Here is a 21264-nt window from a genome sequence, read left to right as displayed (position 1 = left end):
GTGGCCTTTTAGCCTTTTTAAGTGAAACCATTAGACCCTCAGGGCAGTGAAAATGTGATTACTTCAGAGTTCTGCAGGCAGAATTGTCTTGAGGTTGTCCAAGGACCTTGTTTCTTCAAACTTATAAATCTCCTGAGCCACAGATTTCAGGAAAAGTTAGTTTTGTTTTGTTTTTCCTTTTCCTGGAGACTTTGAATATAATCCTTATCTTGTGTTTCCTTGTGGTTCTTGCCTGGTCAGTTTGCAGGTGGACTCCAGGCATCCCAGATTATAAATACTGATGATGTAACTCCTATGAGCCAAGTATGGATTTTACATTTTTAAAAGGTCATAAAACAAAAAAACAAATGAACAACAAAAGTGAACATGCGATGAAGGCCATATGTGGCCTGCAAAGCCTAAAATATTTACTCTCTGGCCCTTTACAGAAAACTTCCGTCAGTTACCAACCTGTTTTCCATGTCTGTTGAAAACAGGAGACTTGGATCACTAACAACAGCTTCCTCTTTTGTATTTCTTTTAGATATTTAGACTTCTTTGCTGAATTTATCACTTTTTTCTCCCTTCTTTTCTCTCCAAAGAAATACAACCCCTCGGACCCTGCTTTCGCGTATGCACAGCTAACCCATGATGAGCTGATCCAGTTGGTCCTCAAACAGAAGGAAACAATAAGCAAGAAGGAGTTCCAGGTCCGCGAGCTGGAAGACTATATAGACAATCTGCTAGTCAGGGTCATGGAAGAAACTCCCAACATCCTCCGAGTTCCAGCTCAGGTCGGCAAAAAAGCAGGAAAGATGTGAATGGCCAGCATACGACACTGATGAGTTTGTTTCCACCTCCTCCTGAGGTCAAGGACTCCATGTACCTGATAACCAGCTCACAGGCTCCAAGTTAGCGTCTCTCTTGCATGTTATCTGGCAAGAGTCAATTCTACTAATCGAAGCCAGGTTAATTATTACAATGAATCTTTTACTGTACGTTCCCAGGATTTTATTTTCAAATGCCACTGTGCCTTTAACTATGTTGTAAATATTTTATACCCTGACCAAAGACATGGTCATAAGATCTGATCTTGGCCCAGAGAGTCACATGATTCCAGGGGTATTAATATATTTTAACATTGGGGTTTTCTTTCTTTGATATTGAGATTCTAAATACATGTTGCCCAGTCATTAAAGCTTGGGGTGAAATGAGAAAGACCATACAATTGCTGCTGTGTTACACACACTTTTGGCTTTTTATTACCTCAGGCATGGCTTTTTGGCTACAGATGCTAAACTTTGAGACCACGTCAACCTACAGAGCCTCTTAGACTTGGTCTAGTTGTTTGACTGGAGTAAAGGAGTATAAGAAAAGCCTCTAAATGTGCCATTTAAATTTTAAACGAACTGCCTTTTCTACACATCAGCTTCCACTAATCTCTAGCTTTAAAATGTGCCCTGTACATACCCATGAGGCCTTGTGTGGAGATATAAGAAGTAGAATAGGGGACTGAGAGAGTTACTTTGTACTCAAGGGGAGCTGGCCAAAGTCCCTTCTCTCAGGAAAGCAGGGTTCCTGCTGGCTAGATAAGAGGTGTCTTGATAAGAGGTTGGGTGACCTTAGCACTTACTAAAAATGGTTCCACCAGGTATGGAATGATTTTAGTAGGGTTTCTGTGGCCTTTTCCCCTTGTGCCTTGGCTTGGGCCCCTGGTTTCCTTGTCAGTACCTCCTGGCATTCCCTGCTTGCCATTATAAAATTGCAAAGAGAAAGAAGATAGATGATCCTTATTTTTGGATCGCTGCTGTATTTTTAAAACTAGATTAATATACATTTTTTTTAAACTAGGACACTTGCTCCCTTTTTAACTATTTACACCAGTTCAGATTCTTCAGGTAATTAGTAATCGAATACTGGAATTAGGATATCTCTGTATTACTCATTTTTTTCTCTTGGTTGTGACAGAATCTCATGAAATCTTTATCTCTTTCCTGGCGGAGGGATATTACAGGCCAGTAGGGTGGGCAGGTGGTGATCTTAACAGTTATAAATTGGAGAAATCTATGTATATTCCTGTTTTATTGAGGTTAAGAGGCAAGATTGTTGGCAGCGGAATTCCTTTTCAAGATCGCGTTTGCTGTAACCTTAGTTGTATCGGAGCACTTTAATCTGAAAGATGATACTGTAACATGATTTATCAAATTAGCTTTTAATTATCTATGGCTATTTTATTTAATACTCTCCCAAAGTACCGGGACCACTGTAAACTTCTCAGATGACTTGTATTTTTGTAGTGCTATGAAATTTATTTACATACCTACAAAGAGAATGGTATATTCACTTGAACTCTGAAAACGTACATGTATATATTTGTCCTGCAACATGTTTTTTACTTGATATAAATGTATTTTGACTGTGATAACCCAGTGCACTGGGGGACAACTATGCTCTGAATGATTTCTCCTTTGAAGAGCTGGCATGGAGACCTGCACTGTTCATGCACGGTGGTTGGTTTGGAGATATCTGCTGCTAGGACCTTGGGGATGAATGTACCTTGGTCAGTGTTAGAGAGGGACGTCTGGGTAGAGGAATGAATTCCTGTGCTCTGAAATGCCACTTGGGAACTCTGGAGAATGAAGGACAATTTACTTCAAGGGTGTCTGGCTTCTACCGATGCTGGAAAAAAAATTTAACTTACAGCATTCCTGTACCTATCAAAGTACCTGGAAAAAAATTCAACTTATAGCATTCCTGTACCTCTCAAAGTAGATAACCTGAAAGTTGTTTGTTCACTGTCCTTGAGGACTCTACTTTAGGGGAGAATTTATCTAGGAAAAGGTTTAGCCTGTTCTGAGCCATTGGAAGGGGTTGGTAAGTTGAAGTGCTGGTCTCCTATAACCGGCGTATGTCTCAGGGCATGTGCCCACCTACACAAAGAGAACTGGGACTTGCCTTAGTTGCTGTGAATGCTAACATAACTGATGGACGCTGGGAGGAGGCTGTGCTCTGAAGAAGCAGGGGCAGCTCCCTTCTTGGCCTTGCATGGCTGCCTCCAGAAAGGGCAGTCAGTACTTTAAATATCAGATTAAATATCAAACACCTTGCAATGAACTTCATTTGGAGATTAGCTCCCTGAAAGAACCATCAATCCTTTGCCTGGTTGTTTCATATCATCTCATTTCTTGGACTTTGATAGGTGTCCTGCCCTCCCCTGCGTTAGCAGAATGCAGGAGCAAGAAAGTCTGCCCTTTGCCATGCAGCACAGTTGTTGACCTGAGGGAGAGGTGTGTGCATGTATGCATGTGTGAATGGGATAGATATGTATGGTTCCAGCTTTGCTAACTGGGAGCTCAAAAGGACATAGAGGAAGGAAGGTTCACAGCACTCAGCCACATACTGTATTGAAGGCCAGAGGCAATTTAATGTTAAATTATGCAGGATCATCCCTTACTGGGTCCCTTCTCCTAATTGGCCTTTCTTTCTTTCTTTTTTTTTTTTAATTTTCCCTCAAGGCTGAAAGATTAATTGCCTTCCTTAGGTGGAGAACTTAATCTAGTATCCATACCAACCTCCACTCTGTTTTCTCAGTGTCTATTATGTGAACTACTAACTTTACCTCTTCCTCCCTCCAACAGAAGAATTGCCAGTGTTTTTGGATTGTAGAATTATTTCCTGCTTTGTTACTTTGGGAATTTTGAATTTCTCTGATTTTGTTTTTAAGAAATAACTTAAAATTCCCTACAACACTAAATAAAATGGTACAACCTTTCAAAGATTTGTGTCTGTAGTTTAGTATAGGTGCAATAAAAATTTCTTCTGTCTTCCTGGACAACCTCTCTTGGGGGTGATGAGTGTTTCTCACCCTCTGAGAGTCTCTCTCACCTGGATTCCTGCTGCTGCCACCTTGCCTGGTGCCCAGGGATCCCCATGCCCTTTCTCCTCCAGAGGATGGGACATCTCTGATTCCTTTTCTATGACATATCCCTCATCTTGGCCTGCAGGACCATAGGCTCTCACAGAGTGGAGAGAAAGCCGTTTTTCTGTCCTTGCATATCGAGTGCTCACTTCAGGCTGAACCTTGACTGCAAAAGGAAGGATCATTTTTTGAGTTCCCACTGTTCACTAAGCACATCCACTCCCCTGCCATCCACTTGGGCTGTAGATTTCTCTAATGTCATACACAGTTATTCTTAGGGAAAAAAAAATATAAGTTCCTCACTACCAAGAGATAACCACTCTTATTTTGATTTGCTGTCCCAGCATTTGACCCTCATGCAGATAGATACACTTTTAAATGAAGATGAGAACATGCATCTCAAAATGTTCAAAAATGTTTTGAACATTTCTGCATGCCTTTAGATAGTCTGCAAGGAATGAGAGTGATTCGGAGGGAGAACTTGCCCCAGCTAACCACCTCCTACTACAGAAGAGCTGTGATGACTGTGAAGATGATCTCTAGGTCACTTCTGGCTCAGGTTATCATCACAGCCACCCCTGGACCAGAATGAGGACTTGCTGGACGAGCACTCTGCCCTCCACCCCCATGGAAAGTAGTTACAGGGTATAGTTACCACTCTTTAACCTTGGCCAAAGCATCAGCAGTATGGGCTCCCTTAGCCTTTGAACCCAGTCTCTAAGCAAATAGATCCTGTGCCTGAGGCTTCACATAAGGTGACATCTTTTGGGCTCTGCAGTCTTTACCTCCAGAAATGCATGAGCTGTCATTTCAAATTCAAAACTGGCTTACTTGAATTCTGTGGAGCCAGTGTATCCCAAAGCCACAAAATCTCCTGAGGGAGAATGTTCTCACTTCTTAGCCTTTTGATGTTTGACTATTTCACACAGAAACCTGTATCCTGAGCCCTGGAAATAGTCACCTTGGCGACATCGATAGGCTCTCACAGAGTGGAGAGAAAGGTGCTTCTGTCCTTGCATATCAAGTGCTCACTTCAGGCTGAACCGTGACTGTAAAAGGAAGGCCCATTTATTGAGCTCCCACTGTTCACTAGCACTGAGGGGTACTATTTCTAATTCTCTTCATGGTAGATAAGGTCTCCATTATGCAGATGAGTCTTAGGCAGTGGAACTTTAGTTTGCCTATGGTCACACAGTGTGTAGTTAAGAAAGGATTTGAACTCACTTTTCTGACTTGGAGATCTAGAACAGAAGGCAGCAAATGTGGCCTGTCCCCTGTTTTTATATGGCCATCTAGCCGAGTATGATAAATCTAGAGATCTAATGCACAGAATGTTGACCATAATCAACAGCACAACATCGAATACTGGAGATTTTTATATTAGTAATGATTTAAAAAAAATCAAAATGAAAATCAAATTTTAGTGGAATACAGCCATGCTCATTTGTCATTGTTTATGGCTATTTCCACGTTACATCAGCAGACTATAGTAGTTGTTGCAACAGAGACCATATCATCTGCCAAACCTAAATAATTGCTATCTGGCCCTTTACAGAAAAGGTTGTCGACCCTTAGTCTAAGATCACTGGGGGCCAAGGAGATAATGTTCTCATTCACTTGGAATCATGGAGGGTTGGAGCAGGCAGGGGAAATGGAGACCATATAGCTCAGTCCTCTCTCAAGATAAGGCCAGGTAAGCCCCAGCCTCCCTGAGAAGGGATGTTTCAGATGAGGGGACTGGTCAGCAAATAGGGGCCTATGACCATCTCCTTAGAGTTATCAGATGTCTTTGTTCCTAGGAGCTCAAGAATTGAACACATTAATCCTCAGCCTGGGAGAAGAAAAGTGTGTTGGAGTCACAGATAAACAATGCAAGAGAAGAAAGTGAATATGAGCAAGGGAAGTTACTTGGAGCTAGAATTTAGACAGTCCTGGTCATGCTCTGTGGCTGTCTCACCTGTGAGTGTTGGAGAAGAATGAATATCTACTACAGAGATGAGGTAGTAGGAAGGAAATTCTGTCAAAAAGGCTCCAAGGCCTGTGCTAACTGCCAGGCTTTGTGTGAGGAGGCAAGAGTATCCTCAGGGCTCAGAGTGAAACTGGTTTAGAGTGACAACATTTCAGTCAACTGACCTGGAAGGAGCCCAAGGGTGAGGCTGGACTAAGGACCTGAGAGCTGCTCAGCTCCTCCTAGATACTTGCTCTAGATTAGAATGATCCTTCCTCTGTGTTGCTTCTGACAGGCCCACCTAGGACAGGGACTCACAGGAGCTGAACAGCTCTTTACTGAGTGCCATCCCTCACTATAGGAGGTGCTCACGGGATGCCAGGTCATTTCCACAGAGACTTGCAATCAAAGTTAAGTCAGACAAGCACCAAACTAACTAAAATACACACATCTAACCAACGGAGGGCTGGTGAAGAGCTTCCTTCAGGTCCCACACCATCAGTGCCTCCTCTTTAGTCTTCTCTCTAGAAAGAACTCTGGCCTTAAGGTCAGTATTTCCCATTTGGACCATGGCTGGGATGGCTTTTCCAATGGCCTCCCAACCCCAGGAGCTTTCTGCTCTAATCCAGCTCATTCTGAGCACTCAGCATTCTAAAAGCCTGTGTGCCAGATACCATGTGACCACGGGTGATACAGAAACAAGAAACATGGTTCCAGTCTCACAGAAGGCAGGTAGCAGTGGGGCTGGGGGTTGAGGAAAGGGGTTTGAGGAGTGTCTTTAAAACAGATAATCAGTATCATTGAATGATGGTAATCTTAGAAGAGTTTGTAGCAGTGGGAAGGGCACTGAGGATGATGTATCTGTCCTGAATTCCTGGAGGAAGACAAATAAATGTCTTAAATAAATCGACTTCTTGAGAAAGCGAACCCCCTGACTTATATGTCTTAGTAAAGTGCGCCATCTTCTGGCTTGTGCCTTGCCCATCTACCAGCCTGTTAGTTTCTGAGGGCAAGGCTTTTTTATGCTATCACACACTTGTGACTGGAAAAGAGACTCACTCCTCCACTCTTTACAGTTGCTGATTGGGGGATCATAAAACTGCTCTTCCACTTTACTATGAGTTGTGTTGTGGAAAGCATAATTTAAGGCTTCTGTCATGGTAGACAACTGTAATAAAATCCCATTTAAAAATGCAGCTAGGTTTAAAGTCCGCACAAAATGAGAAATAAGAGGAGTTTGATTCTGTTCATGTAGGATGACATAAAGAACTACTTCCAATGCCAAATTGTGTTGTTTTTAGGAACATGTTTTCCTCCTAAGTAAGGATATCAACTATACTGTCTAAAACTAACTCAGAAATTCTGAGGGGTGTGTGTGTGTGTGTGTGTGTGTGTGTGTGTGTGTGTGAGAGATATGTCCTTGTTTTGCACTGCAGGCCAGGGAACTTACAGTCTCATGAGGCATAGAGGGAGTCCTCTGTACCTGACTGCTGATCATAGCTCTTTCAAAAGAACCTATAGCTCTGTTCGTTCAGATCCTTTTTTTTTTTTTTTTTTTTTTTTTTTTTTTTTTTTTGAGGCTCAAATACTGTTTGAAGATTCACTGGATACATGGTCACCCTGTAGCCTCAACTCTTTAGACTTATAAACACCATTTTTCTTTTGATTTTTTTTTCAGTGTTAGGATGCATAATGGTTTATTGATCTTCTAAAGAAGGCAGCTGTACCCTGTATCTTATTCCTCAAGAGAGTATCCCTATCTGTTAAGGCGCTGACAAGACACCATTATCATTCAATTCATTCTTCATAGGAGCTGTTCAATCATTTTCTGTTCTTAGTGGTAAGGTCTAATATCACTCTCCCCCTCAATCCCATGAGAGGTTGAAATTGAGCCCACTACAGCTTCTAAAATCTCCCAATGCCAGAGGCCTGCTTGAAATTCTCCATTGTCAGCCTGAGAAACAGAAATTCTCTGCACACTTTCATCTCTCACTATGACAACTCGCATCGCTTTCTTGGAGTCATTAGACCTCTGGTTGTCTAACTCAACTTTCTTATTTTTCAGATAGAACTGATCCTAAAATTTTCAAGCATTAAAATATTCTTAGAATGAAATTAGAAGAAAATATACTCTTTTGGTGACTTTTAATTTATACTTAAACATAACATACATAATTTTTAATTTTGTAAACACAAGAAATGCCTAAACCTGTAGAGAATTTTTATGAGTTTATTTGAGCCAAACTGACGACAATTGCTGGGAAGCAAGATCTCAACGAATTGAGAAAATACTCCAGAGAATGGCAGTTTTGCAACTTACTTTATACATTAGAATCAAAGGAGGTAAGGAGGGTTACATGAAATCCATGGGTGGTAGATTAAGGGAGCAGGAGAGAGCAAAGTGGGGAGATCTCTGAGACAGGATAAAAAGTAAAATGGAGAGACATATACTTCTTTTACATTGGTGAATAGAGGATATTTAATCATTAATGTTTACAGCACATAGAAATGGTATTTGAGGAACAAGATAACAATGAGAGGGTCTGTGGTCTTGTGCTCTGGTGTAGCAGTGTACCCTGGGTGTCCAGGGTACTCTGACATTCCGAGGGCATGTTATCTTAGATGCAAAAAAGACAATAGCCAAGCTTACTTAAGGTAAAGATTGACCTTTGTCAAGGGAGCAACAGGCCCAGGATGTTACTACCTGCCATGACCCATTTTTAGTTAAGAATTTTTATGTTTAGACCATCCTACGTGGTTACTTTAGGTCTCTGCGTTTGTAAGGCCCACCATGCAGGCCTCTCCTAAGCTTGTCAGGTTTAGTACATGGCCCCATTTTCATAAACAATTTGTAAGCTTGGTTCCAGGAATAGCATCAATTTTACTCAAGATTCTTTAATATATACAATACCAAGCTAGGTATTTTGAGGCCAGAATTTTGCAGCATCTTAAAGCTTAAGCTTAAACCCTTCAGTTTGCCAAAAGCTGCACCATGCCGTATTCTTTCACTGCAACTCCCTTAGACATTTCTTCCCTAGCCTCTGAAAGTATTTGAATTTGCCACTCTGGATTTTAATTACACTCCCTCGTTCTACAGCTGAGAAAAAACAGACTGCAAAGAGAGGAAGCAACTTGCTTGGGGGAGACACTTCGTTAAGTAGAACACAATTTCCTGCTCTTTCACTACATTACTCTCTCTTTTAGACGCATACTTTGTTCTATAGCCAAAATCAACATTTATTACCAAAGAAATAGAGACTCTGAAATTCCCATAGCGCTTTAGAGAGGAGAGTTGTTTGGGGAAAGGCAATAATTACTTGTCCATGTAGGTAGAAAGTTCACCCAAATTCAGCCCAAAACGCTGGCCCACCTCAAACTAGCTACGGATATCTAGGAACCCAAAGACGCAGTCCAGGACAGGAACCTCCTCGTCTAGCTTACTTTTCTACCCGAGTCTGAAGAAAAACGGACCGGAAGTGTCGTGCAGTCTCCAAGCCGAGGGACCTACCTGTATCGCTGTCGCGCTGGCCGGAAGAGAAAGGTGCAGACCTTAGAAGGCTCCCCCTTTGGTTTCTGTTTCCGTTAGATTGTCGTGGCGGACGTCGGGGGTGGATTTTAGAAGGCTCCAGCAGCGCTGGGCAGGTTGTGAGATGCCTGGCGGAGGCCGCTGCCCCGATTGCGGCTCCACTGAGCTGGTGGAAGATTCGCACTATTCGCAGAGCCAGCTGGTGTGCTCGGACTGCGGCTGCGTGGTCACCGAGGGAGTTCTTACTACCACCTTCAGTGAGGAGGGTAACCTCCGAGGTACCTTTGCCAGCCTTTCCGGGGAGGTGTGGATACAGCCTGGGGCGGTAGAACGATTGACATTAGGTTCCTCTTATTTCCTGCCTACTCCTTGTCACGTACACACTTAAATATGGGAGAAAACGACCTAGAGTGAACGAGTGAGCTGCAGGACGTCAAGGACTGCCATTCATGTGTTTTCCTGGTATCTAGTACATTATCTGGCATATTAAGTAGGAGGTATAATAAACCTCGAATAAATGAAACAAGGAGAAAGTTCCACTCAACTTATCTAGTCTGGTCACGGTGGAAAGATTGTGGATCAATTCTTTACAAATACAGTGCATACTGTATTTGTAAACCTGTATTTGTTAACCTGAAGTAGTTTTTAGCATTAATTGGCAAAACATCCTTCTTTCTTTGCTTTCCAAGTCCCAGACCTGTGCAGCCCTCAAAATATGCAGCCAGGAAAATTGCCTGGATTTGATGTACAGGAGGATACAAATTTGTACTGAAATTTCTGAAAATCTGGAACACTTGGAGCCTCTTTAGTGCAGCCCCAATCTTCCTCATTCTCTGTATATTTGATACAGCTTGTGGACATAGAAAATAAGCGGGACTTTTAACGTGCATAGATGGGCACCTTCTATGAGAAAGGAGCAGATACCTAATGATTCGAATTCTGCTCCTTGGCTTTGTGTGGTGGGAGAGCAGGGGTCTGGTGCCTAAAAGCTAAACAACCTATTTGTTTTCCATTTTCTTACAGAAGTAACATACTCCCGAAGCACAGGGGAAAATGAACAAGTTAGTCGCAGTCAACAACGAGGTGAGAATCAACCTTTTATGTTACAATGACTTTAAAGAAAATTTTGATGGTCCAGCCCATCTGTTTGTTTTTCTTGATTTCAGTATTACCATGTTAGGTAGAGTAGAAGAGAATGGTAATTAGAATTAAAAGACAGGGATGGTTCTAGGAGAGGGATCAATTCAGTATAAGCTTTTGGTTTGTTCAGGCATATGTTTGAGGTAGACTTTGGTTTGGCCCTGAATCAGACCAGCCTCCAAAAAAATGATGGGCTGAAATGTGACTTCTCTCCACAAATTTGTTTGTGCTTTCAGAATGACTTCACAAAGTGTCACTGCTGTCATTGTGCATCTTGTATCAGAGGCAGGTTTAGCAGAAATTGCTAGGAGCTGCACAGAGCTCCTTTGACCCCCTCTAACTCTTGCTGTGGGTTTTCTTAGGTCTCTGCCGAGTGAGGGACCTCTGTCGAGTTTTGCAGTTGCCATCAACATTTGAGGACACAGCAGTTGCGTACTATAAACAGGCATACCGACACTCTGGTATTCGTGCTGCCAGACTGCAAAAGAAGGAGGTGTTGGTTGGGTGCTGTGTCTTAATCACCTGCCGGCAGCATAACTGGCCCCTAACCATGGGAACCATCTGCACCCTGCTGTATGCAGATTTGGATGTGTTTTCTGGCACCTACATGCAGATAGTGAAGCTCCTGGGGCTGGACGTGCCATCTCTTTGCTTGATAGACCTGGTGAAGACCTACTGTAGCAGGTATCTGCCTAGTGGGAGACACTGGGATGGGACGGGTCCTTAGAACTGAATCCTTTTATCTTTGGCTGTGCCTAGTACTAATAAAGTTAATCCCATTTTACATTTCTAGAATGTTATAATTTTCAAATCACATTATCTTCACAGCAACCTAATGATGTAGGAAAGTAGGTCTCGGCCTTGGCACAGGGCTTCTGAGTTGTACCACTTACGTCATGCATGACCTACATGGCTATATGCAACAGCCTTGCCCCAGTGGAATCATCTGTGAATGGAGCTAAAAGAAAATTAGTAGATGGCAGAGCTGCAGTTAGAAGCTAATTCTTTTTTTTTTTAAAGTAGCCATGTTCTTTTTTCTGACAAAAATAGTAGAAAGCAAAGGCTATCAGTGTCAAATAGTCTGGGGTTTGATGCTTGTTTGATCATAGGCAAGTTTTTAAACTATAAATGCATATAGCAGGATGTAGGGTAGATTAAAGAACATTTGTAAAGCACTAGAATAATGGCTGACGGGGTGCTCAACAACTGTTAGCTCCCTTCTGCATTCTCCTGACCTTCACCTCAGAAGCAGAGGGCTTATCCTGTTTTATCTCAGTACCTGTACAAAAGCAAGCTTATGTGTTCCCAAGAGGCTAGAACAGCTTTTCCATCTTGAGCAGACTGCTCTTTCTCACTTTGGAAGAGCAGCTCCATTAGGCATTGAGACTAGATTCTCATTTTGGTTATTTCAGCTTCAAACTGTTCCAAGCCTCTCCATCTGTGCCAGCCAAATATGTGGAAGACAAAGAGAAGATGCTGTCACGAACACTGCAGTTGGTGGAGCTGGCAGATGAGACGTGGCTGGTGACTGGGCGGCATCCCTTGCCTGTTATCACTGCTGCTACTTTCCTGGCTTGGCAGTCGCTGCAGCCGTCAAATCGTCTGACATGTTCCCTGACCCGATTTTGTAAATTGGCAAATGTGGACCTGCCCTACCCCGCTTCCTCACGCCTACAGGAGCTGCTGGCTGTGCTGCTGCGGATGGCTGAGCAGCTGGCCTGGTTGCAGGTTCTGAAACTCGACAAAAGGTCTGTGGTGAAGTACATTGGTGACCTGCTCCAGCACCGCCACACATTGATCCGCAAGGCCTTTCGAGAAGGAACAGCAGAAGTGGAGGCCCAGAAGGAGTTGCAGGGGATGGGACAGGGGCAAGGACAGGGAAAAGAGGAAGTGGGGAATAGTTCCCTAGATTTTCCTGAGAGGAAGCGATCAGCTAGTCCTGCCCTTCTCCTTCCACCCTGCATGTTGAAGCCCCCAAAGCGAGTCTGTCCTACACCCCCTATCTCCACAGTCACCGGAGATGAGAACATTTCTGATAGTGAAATAGAGCAATATTTGCGTACCCCTCAGGAAGTTAGGGACTTTCAGAGAGCCCAAGCTGCTAGACAGTCTGCTGCCATGAGTGGTCCCAATCCTCCCTGATATACATCAGGTTGGGGGGCACTTCACCCCATTCTGACAGCAGCCCGATGATAGGTCTGTCATATCCAGAGAAATACGTATATACAAGTCCTTATGTGTAGTCTTTCCTGTTTAAAGGAACCAAGAGGGGTTCTGAAGTTAATTGGAGCCCAGATCCTGGAGTAGAAATCAGAAGGAGTGTAGGATGTTTGGGTCGGAGAAAGTCCCCTCTCTTGGTGCCAGAGAGCAGGCTGCATATGGTCACATTCTGTGGGGTGACTTTTAGACTCTTGGGAGAGGGCCGGGCTCTCTCCTGCTCCTGGTTTGAACTGGATACACTGCTGCTGGCCTGATGTGGCCTCCCTGCTGGTGTGGAGCAATCGGCATTTCCAGCGGTATCAGCCTTCAGAGGACAGGAACTGGGCAACTGCCTTGTGTCCTTTCATAGGCGGTGGGTTCATGTGCATGGTGTCTTGAGATCCTCTACCTCATAACAAAAGGACCATGGGTGGAGCAAGGTTATAGCTTAAAGGGCTTTGCAAAATTTTAATATATTAAAACAAGAGGCATCTGCTAGAAAACATTCTATTGTATAAAACCCGAGCTTTTAAAAACATGTTTTCTTTGGCACTTTTCATCCCCTCCCTCCCCTTTCCCCAGCGTATTGCAAAAAGCTCTCCAGTGCTAAGGCATTGGCAGGGTATGTAAACAGCAGCCAGCATATGTGGAAGAATAATACAAAGCTTTTTTTTTTTTTTTTTTTTTTCCTGTCTAATATTGTCTGTGCAGCAAGCATAAATAACAGGATCCATCCCAAGGTGTGTGAGTTTTCTTTCCTCCCCATGTCCTCTTTCACCTGGGTGATCAGGCTGGGGTAACATCAAGACTGGGAGGGGACCTAGACCAGGCCTTGTTTTCATGATACTGTTCACAAGGGCCCAGTTTCTTTCAACTTTCTGTAGTTAAAGGCTGGTGGTTGCTTTTTATGTTGGGGGAAAATATGAGTGCTGGTGTTTAAAAGTGGAGACACAGGCCCCAGGGGAGCTGCAGGGACCCTGCCCACCACTTTGGAGGACTTGGCTTGGCCTTCTGTGAGGCAGGAAGCTGATGTTTGGGAGCTTTCTCTGTAATATAGAGCTAGAGATTAAGTGATTGGAATAGCTCTTTCATATGGCCTCATGGAGGCAGGGAAGTACTCTTCCTCAGTCCCTTGGTGTTGGAATGCTGAGACTGGGGACATAGGTCTTGTAATCGAACTAGTAAGTGCTTCTCCAACACCACCTGCAGCCCTGTAGTTGAGCCCCTCTTCATTGTTTATAGGACTAGGTTTAAGGTGTGAATAATTCAGTACCAAATTTAAGCACTACTTTCTACTTCCCTCAGATTATCCCCAGACTTCTGGTAGAGTCAGCCTCCTAGGTGTAGGACCTTGGCTTTGTCCTTAAGTGTCACCTTGGAGCCCTGCTGTGTAGTGTGTGTACCAATCCTGTGGGAATAGTGTTCCTCCCTAATTGTGCACCTGCCCCCCTTCCTCGGGACTAGTCGATCTCCCAAACTGCCTTTCACACTGCCCCACCTCCTCTTGCATAGTTAATCTGAAAAGCAGCACCTTGTTACTTCCCATTGGTCCTGGTTCATCTGCTAGGCTCCTCTGCTAGGCTGGCTTCCTAGTTAGGCAAAAACTGGGTCAGGGAGAAGTCCTAGGATCTAGGCACAGATGGCTGACAACAGAGGAGGGCAGTGAAAGAACATTGTTCTCAAGCTCTCGTCTCTGTTTTCCTGATAAGACTGATGCCCACCAGTGAGGCAGTGCAGACAAGATGCGGGCAGCACCTTGGGAGAAGCCTTCCTGGGCTGTGCTGTGCCTTTCTATTCATCACTCCACAGACTAACAGGGCCTTCCTCGCTACCCTGGATGGCACTCATGATTGCCAAAACTAGCCTGGGCTGGGACGGAAATGTATGATGCCTGTGGCCCTGGGATTGTCTGTGGCTACCCCAGAGGGATGGCTCTCTTACCAGTGGCGAGCCTCTGCCTCTCCTTTTCCCAAACCTGCAGGGCTAAAGCTGGTGAGCCCAGGTGCAGCCCTCGGCACCTCCACCTCAAACCTGTTGACGTACCGATAGACGTCTTTGAGGGCCCCCGAGAAGCTGGAGTAACAAGCTTGTGTGCCCAGCCCGTCCTAAAGTGTCGCCTGCCCTCACCCTAGACAGTGGTCTCGCTCTTCCAGAGGCCTGTCTTCATGTAGCCACTGCCAGCCGCCTCGGCGCTGCTCATGGTGATGTCGTCGTACTTGCCACCCTTGGGGGCACCATTCAGACTGGCCGTGTTGAGTGGGTACGAGCGGCGCTTGCTCTCCTTCTCCGCAGCACCGCCCCCGCCACCCTTAAGGTTGTCGCGACTGGCGCTGCGGCGCTGGCCGGGCCGGCACGCCTCGGGGAGCGGCGCAGTGCTTGTGTCGCTGCCCTCAGATGGCGTGAGTGTGTGCTCTCCTTCGAGCTGCAGGCGGGCGCCTGGGCTGTTGCGGCTGCTGCCTGGATAGCTGTCCGACGGGCTGTTGTGTAGACTGCCGCTCTCGCTGGACAGCAGCTCAGGGGCCCCGGCCAGCATGCCCCCACGCAGCACCTTGAGCCGGTTCTTGCCACCTGCCTCCCCTGCACGGTGCCCCTTGGCCCGACTCTTGTGCACGCGGCGCCCATGGGGCAGGTTGTTGGGGTGGCGGGGGGCAAGGCTTCCCCGGGAGCCTGCGGGCTCTGGCTCCCCTTCCCCACGGGTCACCACTCCTGTCTCGCACACCTGACTCTGGGCCAGCTGCAGGTTGGTAAGCTTGCAGGGGGCCGGGGGCGGCACATGGCCGCTGCTGCTGCTCGGGGAGGACTTCAGGGAGGGGGGCCTCTCTCCGAATACTGGAGAACTGTCCTCTGGGGTGGCGGGCTCGGCCCGGGGCGAGGCACCCGAGGCCGAGGCAGCGGGGCAGCAGGCGCGCCAGGATGCCCTAACGTCTCTGCGCCTGGCACAGTGGTGGGTGAAGACGAAGAGGCCCAGGGCGGAGGCTGCCACCCCATACAGACAGCTGCACACCACCCGGGGCAGCCAGTGCTGGGACACTGCCAGAGCCCCACAGGCCCACATGGCCAGGTACAGGAAATGTGTGGTCACCAGCGCCCCTAGCTGGATTCCTGGAGAATAGAGGCCATCGCCATCCTCTGGGGGCCCAGGCGTCACCACCCCTGCGCTGCCAGTAGCCAGAAGGGAACCTGAGTCACTCAGGAGGGGGCCGCTGCTCCTGAGCCTGGTGGAACCCCTCAGCTCCTCTCCTGGGTCCAGGGAGTCCCTGCTGGTGCCCCCCTTTGAGCTCTGTCCCAGAGGACCCCGCAAGCGTAGCCCTGCACACAGGAAATAGATCCAGGTGATCAGCAGAATCAAAGCCACTGGGATGTAGAAGGCTCCTAGGCTTGGACGCCACACCAGCCAGCAGCTGAGGGGAGACACAAGCAGTGGATAAAAATGGGAAACATGTTGGAGGCAGGGCTCATAAGCTGGGTGCTTGGGGATATAGAGAATAAAGTGAGTTGACAGAGACTGGCTTAGTCAACATGCAAGAGCTTGGGTGGGGTCGCTGGCTGGGTGGGCCACCAGTGGAGTGGAAGGCATCTGGTGCTGGGGTGGGTAGGTTTGGGTCAGGCAGGAATTGTGCTCACTAGGGGCTGTGGTCCCTGTAGTTATGGATGTTGACAGCAGCTGTGATGCCACAGACAATGAGTGGGATCCCTCCGGCGATCAAATAGAACCTGGAGAGGAATGGGGTTTGGCGGTCAGAGAGATGGGAAACATAGGGGAGGAACCAGGTGCTCAGAACCCTTGACTCCAGGTTTCTGTCCCCTTTAAATTGTCATGCTTTTTTTTTTTTGCTAGGGATGCTAGTCTTGGTAGATCCCTAGGGGACTTGGCCAAGACTGTTCTAAGGGACAGAGGCCAGAATTGCTCTCACCCTAAACAGTACAGAATTTGGATGTGCCACTTGGGTTCCCAGGATCCCTGTTCAGTGCAGTTCCCTGGTATTGTTGGAGTCACTTCCTTCTCTGGCTTTGTCGTGCCTGGAAAGCCCTAAAAATGTACCCACTGCATGACCTTGGGCAACCTGCTGTCACCTAGGACCTTGCCTCTTCTGTCTTTGGAGAGTGGTCTCTCAGGACTTTAGACCCACCCTGCATCCGCCCTGGGAAAACATTTTGATGTCCTATGCCCTCCTCTGAGCCCTTCCCCATTGCAAAGCTGAGCATGTACCGGAGCATAGGATGGGGAGCAGGTGGGGCAGAGTCCCCTTCTTGTGGAGGAGGTGCCCTCCAAGTGAGCTCCTTGTGGAGAACGCGGGCCTTCACACCCATCCAGAGCAGTGTGGACAATGAAGAGTAGTGCAGAGTGATGCCCACCTGCAGGATCAAGGCACTGAGGCTGGGGGGCTGGGCTGCTACCACTGGAGCCATTCCAGAGCCTCAGCCCTGCAGTATGCTCCCACTCCTCCCAGGTTTCCAGCCCCCAACTCCACCCAGCTTTGCCCCAAGGTTCTGTCCCTGCTCTTACCCCCTCTATTTACACCCCAAGGTTTTCTCCCACTCTGGTGACTCTTCATGACCCTGTTATTGCAATCTGGTTGGCCCCTGACCTCTCCTCCATTGCAGGTCCCCACTCTCTACTTCAAAGAGCCACCTCCCAGTTTCTTTGCTTCTGACCACCATCTACTCATGTCCCCCTCCCCTCTCAAGAAAGACTTGACATAGAACAGTGGAGCTGGGGCCTATTAGTGTGAACACCCTTTTTCTTCTGCACCTCCCTACTCTGTCCCTAGGCTGTTACCACTAATCTTAGAGCTCCCCACCCCCACCTCAGCCCCTTCCGCTTACTGCCTGGCAGACAATCTGGGAGTTGGTGAGTGTGATGCCTCCTGCAAAGACGGCAGAGGTCATGGCCATGTGGAAGCACAGGTTCAGCAGCATGTGCCAGCCCTTCCTGGACACGTGGATGGAGCTGTCCCAGAAACAGTCTTTAATTAATGGGCCGCCCAGTGTAAGGTCAAGCCAATGGGCTCTCAAAGCCATTGAAAGGGCCAAAGAGGGATCAGCAGATATCAGTGTGCATGCATGTGTGTGAATGTGATAAAAGGCCCAGGGCAGGAAGGCTTTAACCCCTAAAATGTGTTTTCCAACCCCAGGACCTTCAAAGAAAATGCTAGGCAAGAGCCTGGGAATGTCATATGGACCCACCTGGGAAAGGAAAACTTGCCAGTACTTAGTGAGACCCTCAGCCTTCCCACCACACCCTCCCTTCCGGCAGGAGCTCCCACCTGTGGTTGAGGATGTAGGTGATGATAGTGGAGAAGAGGCAGAGCAGCAGCAGGGCCGTGCAGGGGTACACAACCGGATGCAGCCCTGCCCCTGAGCCCCCCACCTCCCTGGGGAAGGCACTCAACTCCTGGAAAGAGTGGGAAAGAGGAAGTGAGTACTAGGAAGGCAAGAGAAAGGGCTGCCCCATGGAGTCCTGCCCCTGCCCCCACGCCCCCGCCTGCCCCCGCCAGTTTTCCTCTTCCCAAGCCTGGTCAGCTTTGGTCCTCAGCTTAGATGTAAGCACCACAACATCCACTCTCAGAAAGTTGCTCTAGGTCGTTTTAATAACCTATTGCTTGCCTTTCTGGGGTCTTTACAGGTCTCCAGCCTGAAAATCAGAGATGAGTAAAGAGGGGGGAGCTTCCATCTATAATACAGCTGCATGTCTGCTGAGCATCTGGGAAAGCAGCATGTGAAATGTAGTGAGGGAGGGGGAACTAGACAGCGGTGAGTGAGGAGGGTGACCAGAAAGGAGAAATGTTCCCCAATTCCCCCACCCCACTTTAACAATCTTGGTCTCAGACAGCGCAGGATGCGAAGACCAGGCTGGGTAGTTCCAGATCCTTCTTTGAATGTGGGAGTGGAGGCAGGACCTCCTTGTCTCCGGAAAGATGAAAGGTGTAGGGGGAGACCAGAGGGACATTTCCCTATGAGTCTTGACAGTTATGAGGCTTGAGAAAGCTGCTGTATTTTCTGTATTTCTCTGTGGGCCCGGGGATCAGAGAACCCTGCCCCACCTTGCACATGTTCCTTATCCCGTGGTCTTCCCTCCCCTCGGTCCCACTACACTCACCATGAGCACAGCCACATTGCCCAAGTGCTGGCAGTGCAGGGAGCTGACGTTCGGCTGGCTGGAGCGGAGCTGGCAGCCTTCAGAGCTCCAGCCCCCAGCCCCTCCTGGCCCCTCTTGGCTCCACCAAGCTGCCACAGGTTCATCACCCTCAGCCCAATGCCGCAGTGAAACAGCTACTGGCTCCGTCAGGTTTCCCACGCCACAGCCACCTACAGGGGGAAGGGAAGTCCACAGAGGCACGAACCAGGTCGCGGGAGGCTGGCTGGGTGGAACTAAGCAGCAGCAACTGTGCAGACATGGAACACGCTGTGCCAGATGTGGGCTGGGCCAAATGAGGACATGCCCCCCAGGTCCTCAGTCTAACTGGAGAGACCCCAAGGTGAATCAAAATAGAAGCACTGGGAGGTGGCCCACTCTATGCCAGCAGTGTTGGCGATGCGCCCCAACAGAGAGGATTCTAGGGCTGGGGTCAGGGACAAGAAGGTAGAGGTAATGCTGAGGGAGCAGAAACCTAGGTGAAGAAAGGGAGAGATGGCACACGGTTAGGAAGGTGGGAGGGAGGGAAGCCCAGGTGGGTCAAGGGTTTATGCTTACAGCCCTTTCGAAATTTGCCAAATCTGGGATATAAAATCCAGTGTCTTCCCAAGCCTTTTCTCTATGAATCCCTTTCTTTATTGGACATCTCTGTCCCCCGTCCCCTTGGAAATGGTGAGGGGCCACCTCTATGGGGATGTTAGGGGCCAATGTGGGTTGGGGAAGGGCAGAATGAACGGACACAGGACAAACACTTGGGAGGATCCCAGGAGGTATGAGGAGTTAAGTCCCTTACTGGTTCCTGCAAAGATGACAGGGGTGGCTACGCCGCGTCTCTTGCCAGGTCCCGAGGCTCCAGGGCGCGAGGTATTACCGTGGCTGCGGAAGAGGCGGCCATTTCGGAAGACGAGCAGTTGCAGGGTGCAGTCTGGAGGGACTGGGGGAGCCAGGGCAGCCGGAAGGGATGAGAACAGACTGGGCGGCAACTGGATGGAGGCCAGGGCCACGCTGTTCTGGGGGGACACAGGAGTTTCTCAGAAACACCCAGATCCACTAGGACTCTGATGTCTTCCAGGCCCCTCCTCCTGCCTCCCCTCTCCCCTTTTCTGGCTTCTGCCTCCTCTCACACTGTCCACCCCCACCAGGCACCTGCATCCAGGCACCTCCCCTCTTAGCAGCCTCCCTGCCCCAGTGCCCACCTTGATGTGGAAGGATGACAGAGAGATGTTGGGCCTCCCAGTGGTGCAGCGGAAGCGGAGCTGTTGATCAGCCAGGGGCTCTGGCTCGGGCGAAGGGTCCTGGCCCAGTGCCACAGGCCGGGCGCCCAGCGTGCCCGCCTCTCTCCTCTGGAAGGCGGTGCAGGTCAGGCCCACGTAGCTGTGTGGCTTGATGAGGTAGGCCTCCAATGCCACGTTCCTTGAGTTCTAGGGACAGGGACCTCGTCACTCCACCCTTTGAGATATGTCGCCCCTCTCTTGGCCTTCTCCGGCCTGAGACTGCACAGCTACTTTCTGCAGATCTGCTCAGGCCGTGTCCCTCTACCCTTTATTCCTCACTGTCTTCTCAAGGCCTTGCCAATCTTGTGGTTGCCATGGAGTCTCCCTAGCCCCTGATCATGGTACCTCCTCCTCCCTCCTAAGGCTCTTCCTCCCACTCACTCACACCCCACCTTGTATCTTGTTCCCCTCTTAACACATAGTAGTTCTGCTGCCCCAACTAAGCCGCAGGGTATGGTCCATGTCCAAGATCCTGTATCTCCCAAAGGGACCAGCACAATATTTTGTACGTAGAAGATGCTCTGCCATGATTGTTAATTGGTTCATGACCCACCATTGAATATATCCTCCTCTTCTCAGGGAACATAAGTCTCCATTACTCCATACTCCATCACAGTGCTGACCCCCTACAGCTTGGTTCCCCACCATAAAGTTGTGCATAACTTCTCCGGTGTCACTGGCCTCTCTCTCTTTGAAATGCCCTGACAACTCAGGATTTGGTTCCATGGGACTGGGAACCTAGAAAAGTTTGGTGTTCCTGCTAGCTCGGCACAAAGCAGGTACATACTTGGAGGATTTGTTGCCTGAGAGAGAAGCATTTCCCTCCTAGATGACTCTAAGGTCCCTCCTCCCATGCCAGGCCCCCCAAAGAGTTCCCTCCCGGCTGCCCCACATTACCACAGAGATGTGCTGGGCGTGAGGGCTCAAGGCGGCCCCCCCAATGCGCTCCAGGGCACCTATGATGCCGCTGCAGGCCTTGTCCTCGCGCTGGGCCAACCACAGCAGGTGCTCGTCTACCAGCATCAGGTTGCTGGCCATGTCCACCATCACCTCCACCAGCTGGAGGGACAGGTGGGGGAGTCACTGAGGCAGGAGTGGGGTTTGGGACACAGGGGCTGGAGTATGAGAGGGTTGAGCAAACGG

At 48.2% G+C, this 21264-nt stretch overlaps 3 protein-coding genes across 6 annotated transcripts in view; 2 read left to right on the top strand and 1 right to left on the bottom strand.

Moving 5' to 3' along the window:
- Positions 1-6595, top strand: part of RAB11FIP1 (RAB11 family interacting protein 1) — a 31236-nt gene extending 24641 nt beyond the window's left edge. Inside the window, exon 5 of one of the 2 annotated variants that reach the window (XM_016155240.2) lies at positions 582-6595. In XM_016155240.2, coding sequence (XP_016010726.2) covers positions 582-800 — 219 coding nt within the window. In that variant the 3' untranslated portion in view covers positions 801-6595. The remainder of the gene's footprint in view (positions 1-581) is intronic. The other variant, XM_016155239.2, reaches the window with a different exon arrangement.
- A 2159-nt stretch (positions 6596-8754) lies between these two features.
- BRF2 (BRF2 RNA polymerase III transcription initiation factor subunit) lies at positions 8755-13450 on the top strand. Its single transcript, XM_016155238.2, has 4 exons — positions 8755-9650; positions 10396-10455; positions 10875-11196; positions 11925-13450. The coding sequence occupies exons 1-4, from the start codon at positions 9497-9499 to the stop codon at positions 12652-12654; spliced, it is 1266 nt and encodes a 421-aa protein (XP_016010724.1). The 5' UTR covers positions 8755-9496; the 3' UTR covers positions 12655-13450.
- The window catches only part of ADGRA2 (adhesion G protein-coupled receptor A2), a 33889-nt gene continuing 26002 nt past the window's right edge, over positions 13378-21264 (bottom strand). For 2 of the 3 annotated variants that reach the window (XM_016155236.2, XM_016155237.2), the window contains 9 exons: positions 21019-21180; positions 20044-20268; positions 19641-19857; positions 18812-19020; positions 17979-18106; positions 17539-17662; positions 16922-17067; positions 16336-16425; positions 13378-16112 (listed from right to left, as the gene is read on the bottom strand). In XM_016155236.2, the coding sequence (XP_016010722.2) occupies positions 14840-16112; positions 16336-16425; positions 16922-17067; positions 17539-17662; positions 17979-18106; positions 18812-19020; positions 19641-19857; positions 20044-20268; positions 21019-21180 (2574 nt within the window). In that variant the 3' untranslated portion in view covers positions 13378-14839. The remainder of the gene's footprint in view (positions 16113-16335; positions 16426-16921; positions 17068-17538; positions 17663-17978; positions 18107-18811; positions 19021-19640; positions 19858-20043; positions 20269-21018; positions 21181-21264) is intronic. The other variant, XM_036228721.1, reaches the window with a different exon arrangement.

Source organism: Rousettus aegyptiacus, unplaced genomic scaffold (assembly GCF_014176215.1).
Source record: "Rousettus aegyptiacus isolate mRouAeg1 unplaced genomic scaffold, mRouAeg1.p scaffold_m13_p_11, whole genome shotgun sequence".
Lineage (NCBI taxonomy): Eukaryota > Metazoa > Chordata > Mammalia > Chiroptera > Pteropodidae > Rousettus > Rousettus aegyptiacus.
The sequence above is the reverse complement of the archived record's forward strand: the minus strand, read 5'-3'. Positions and strand labels throughout refer to the sequence as shown.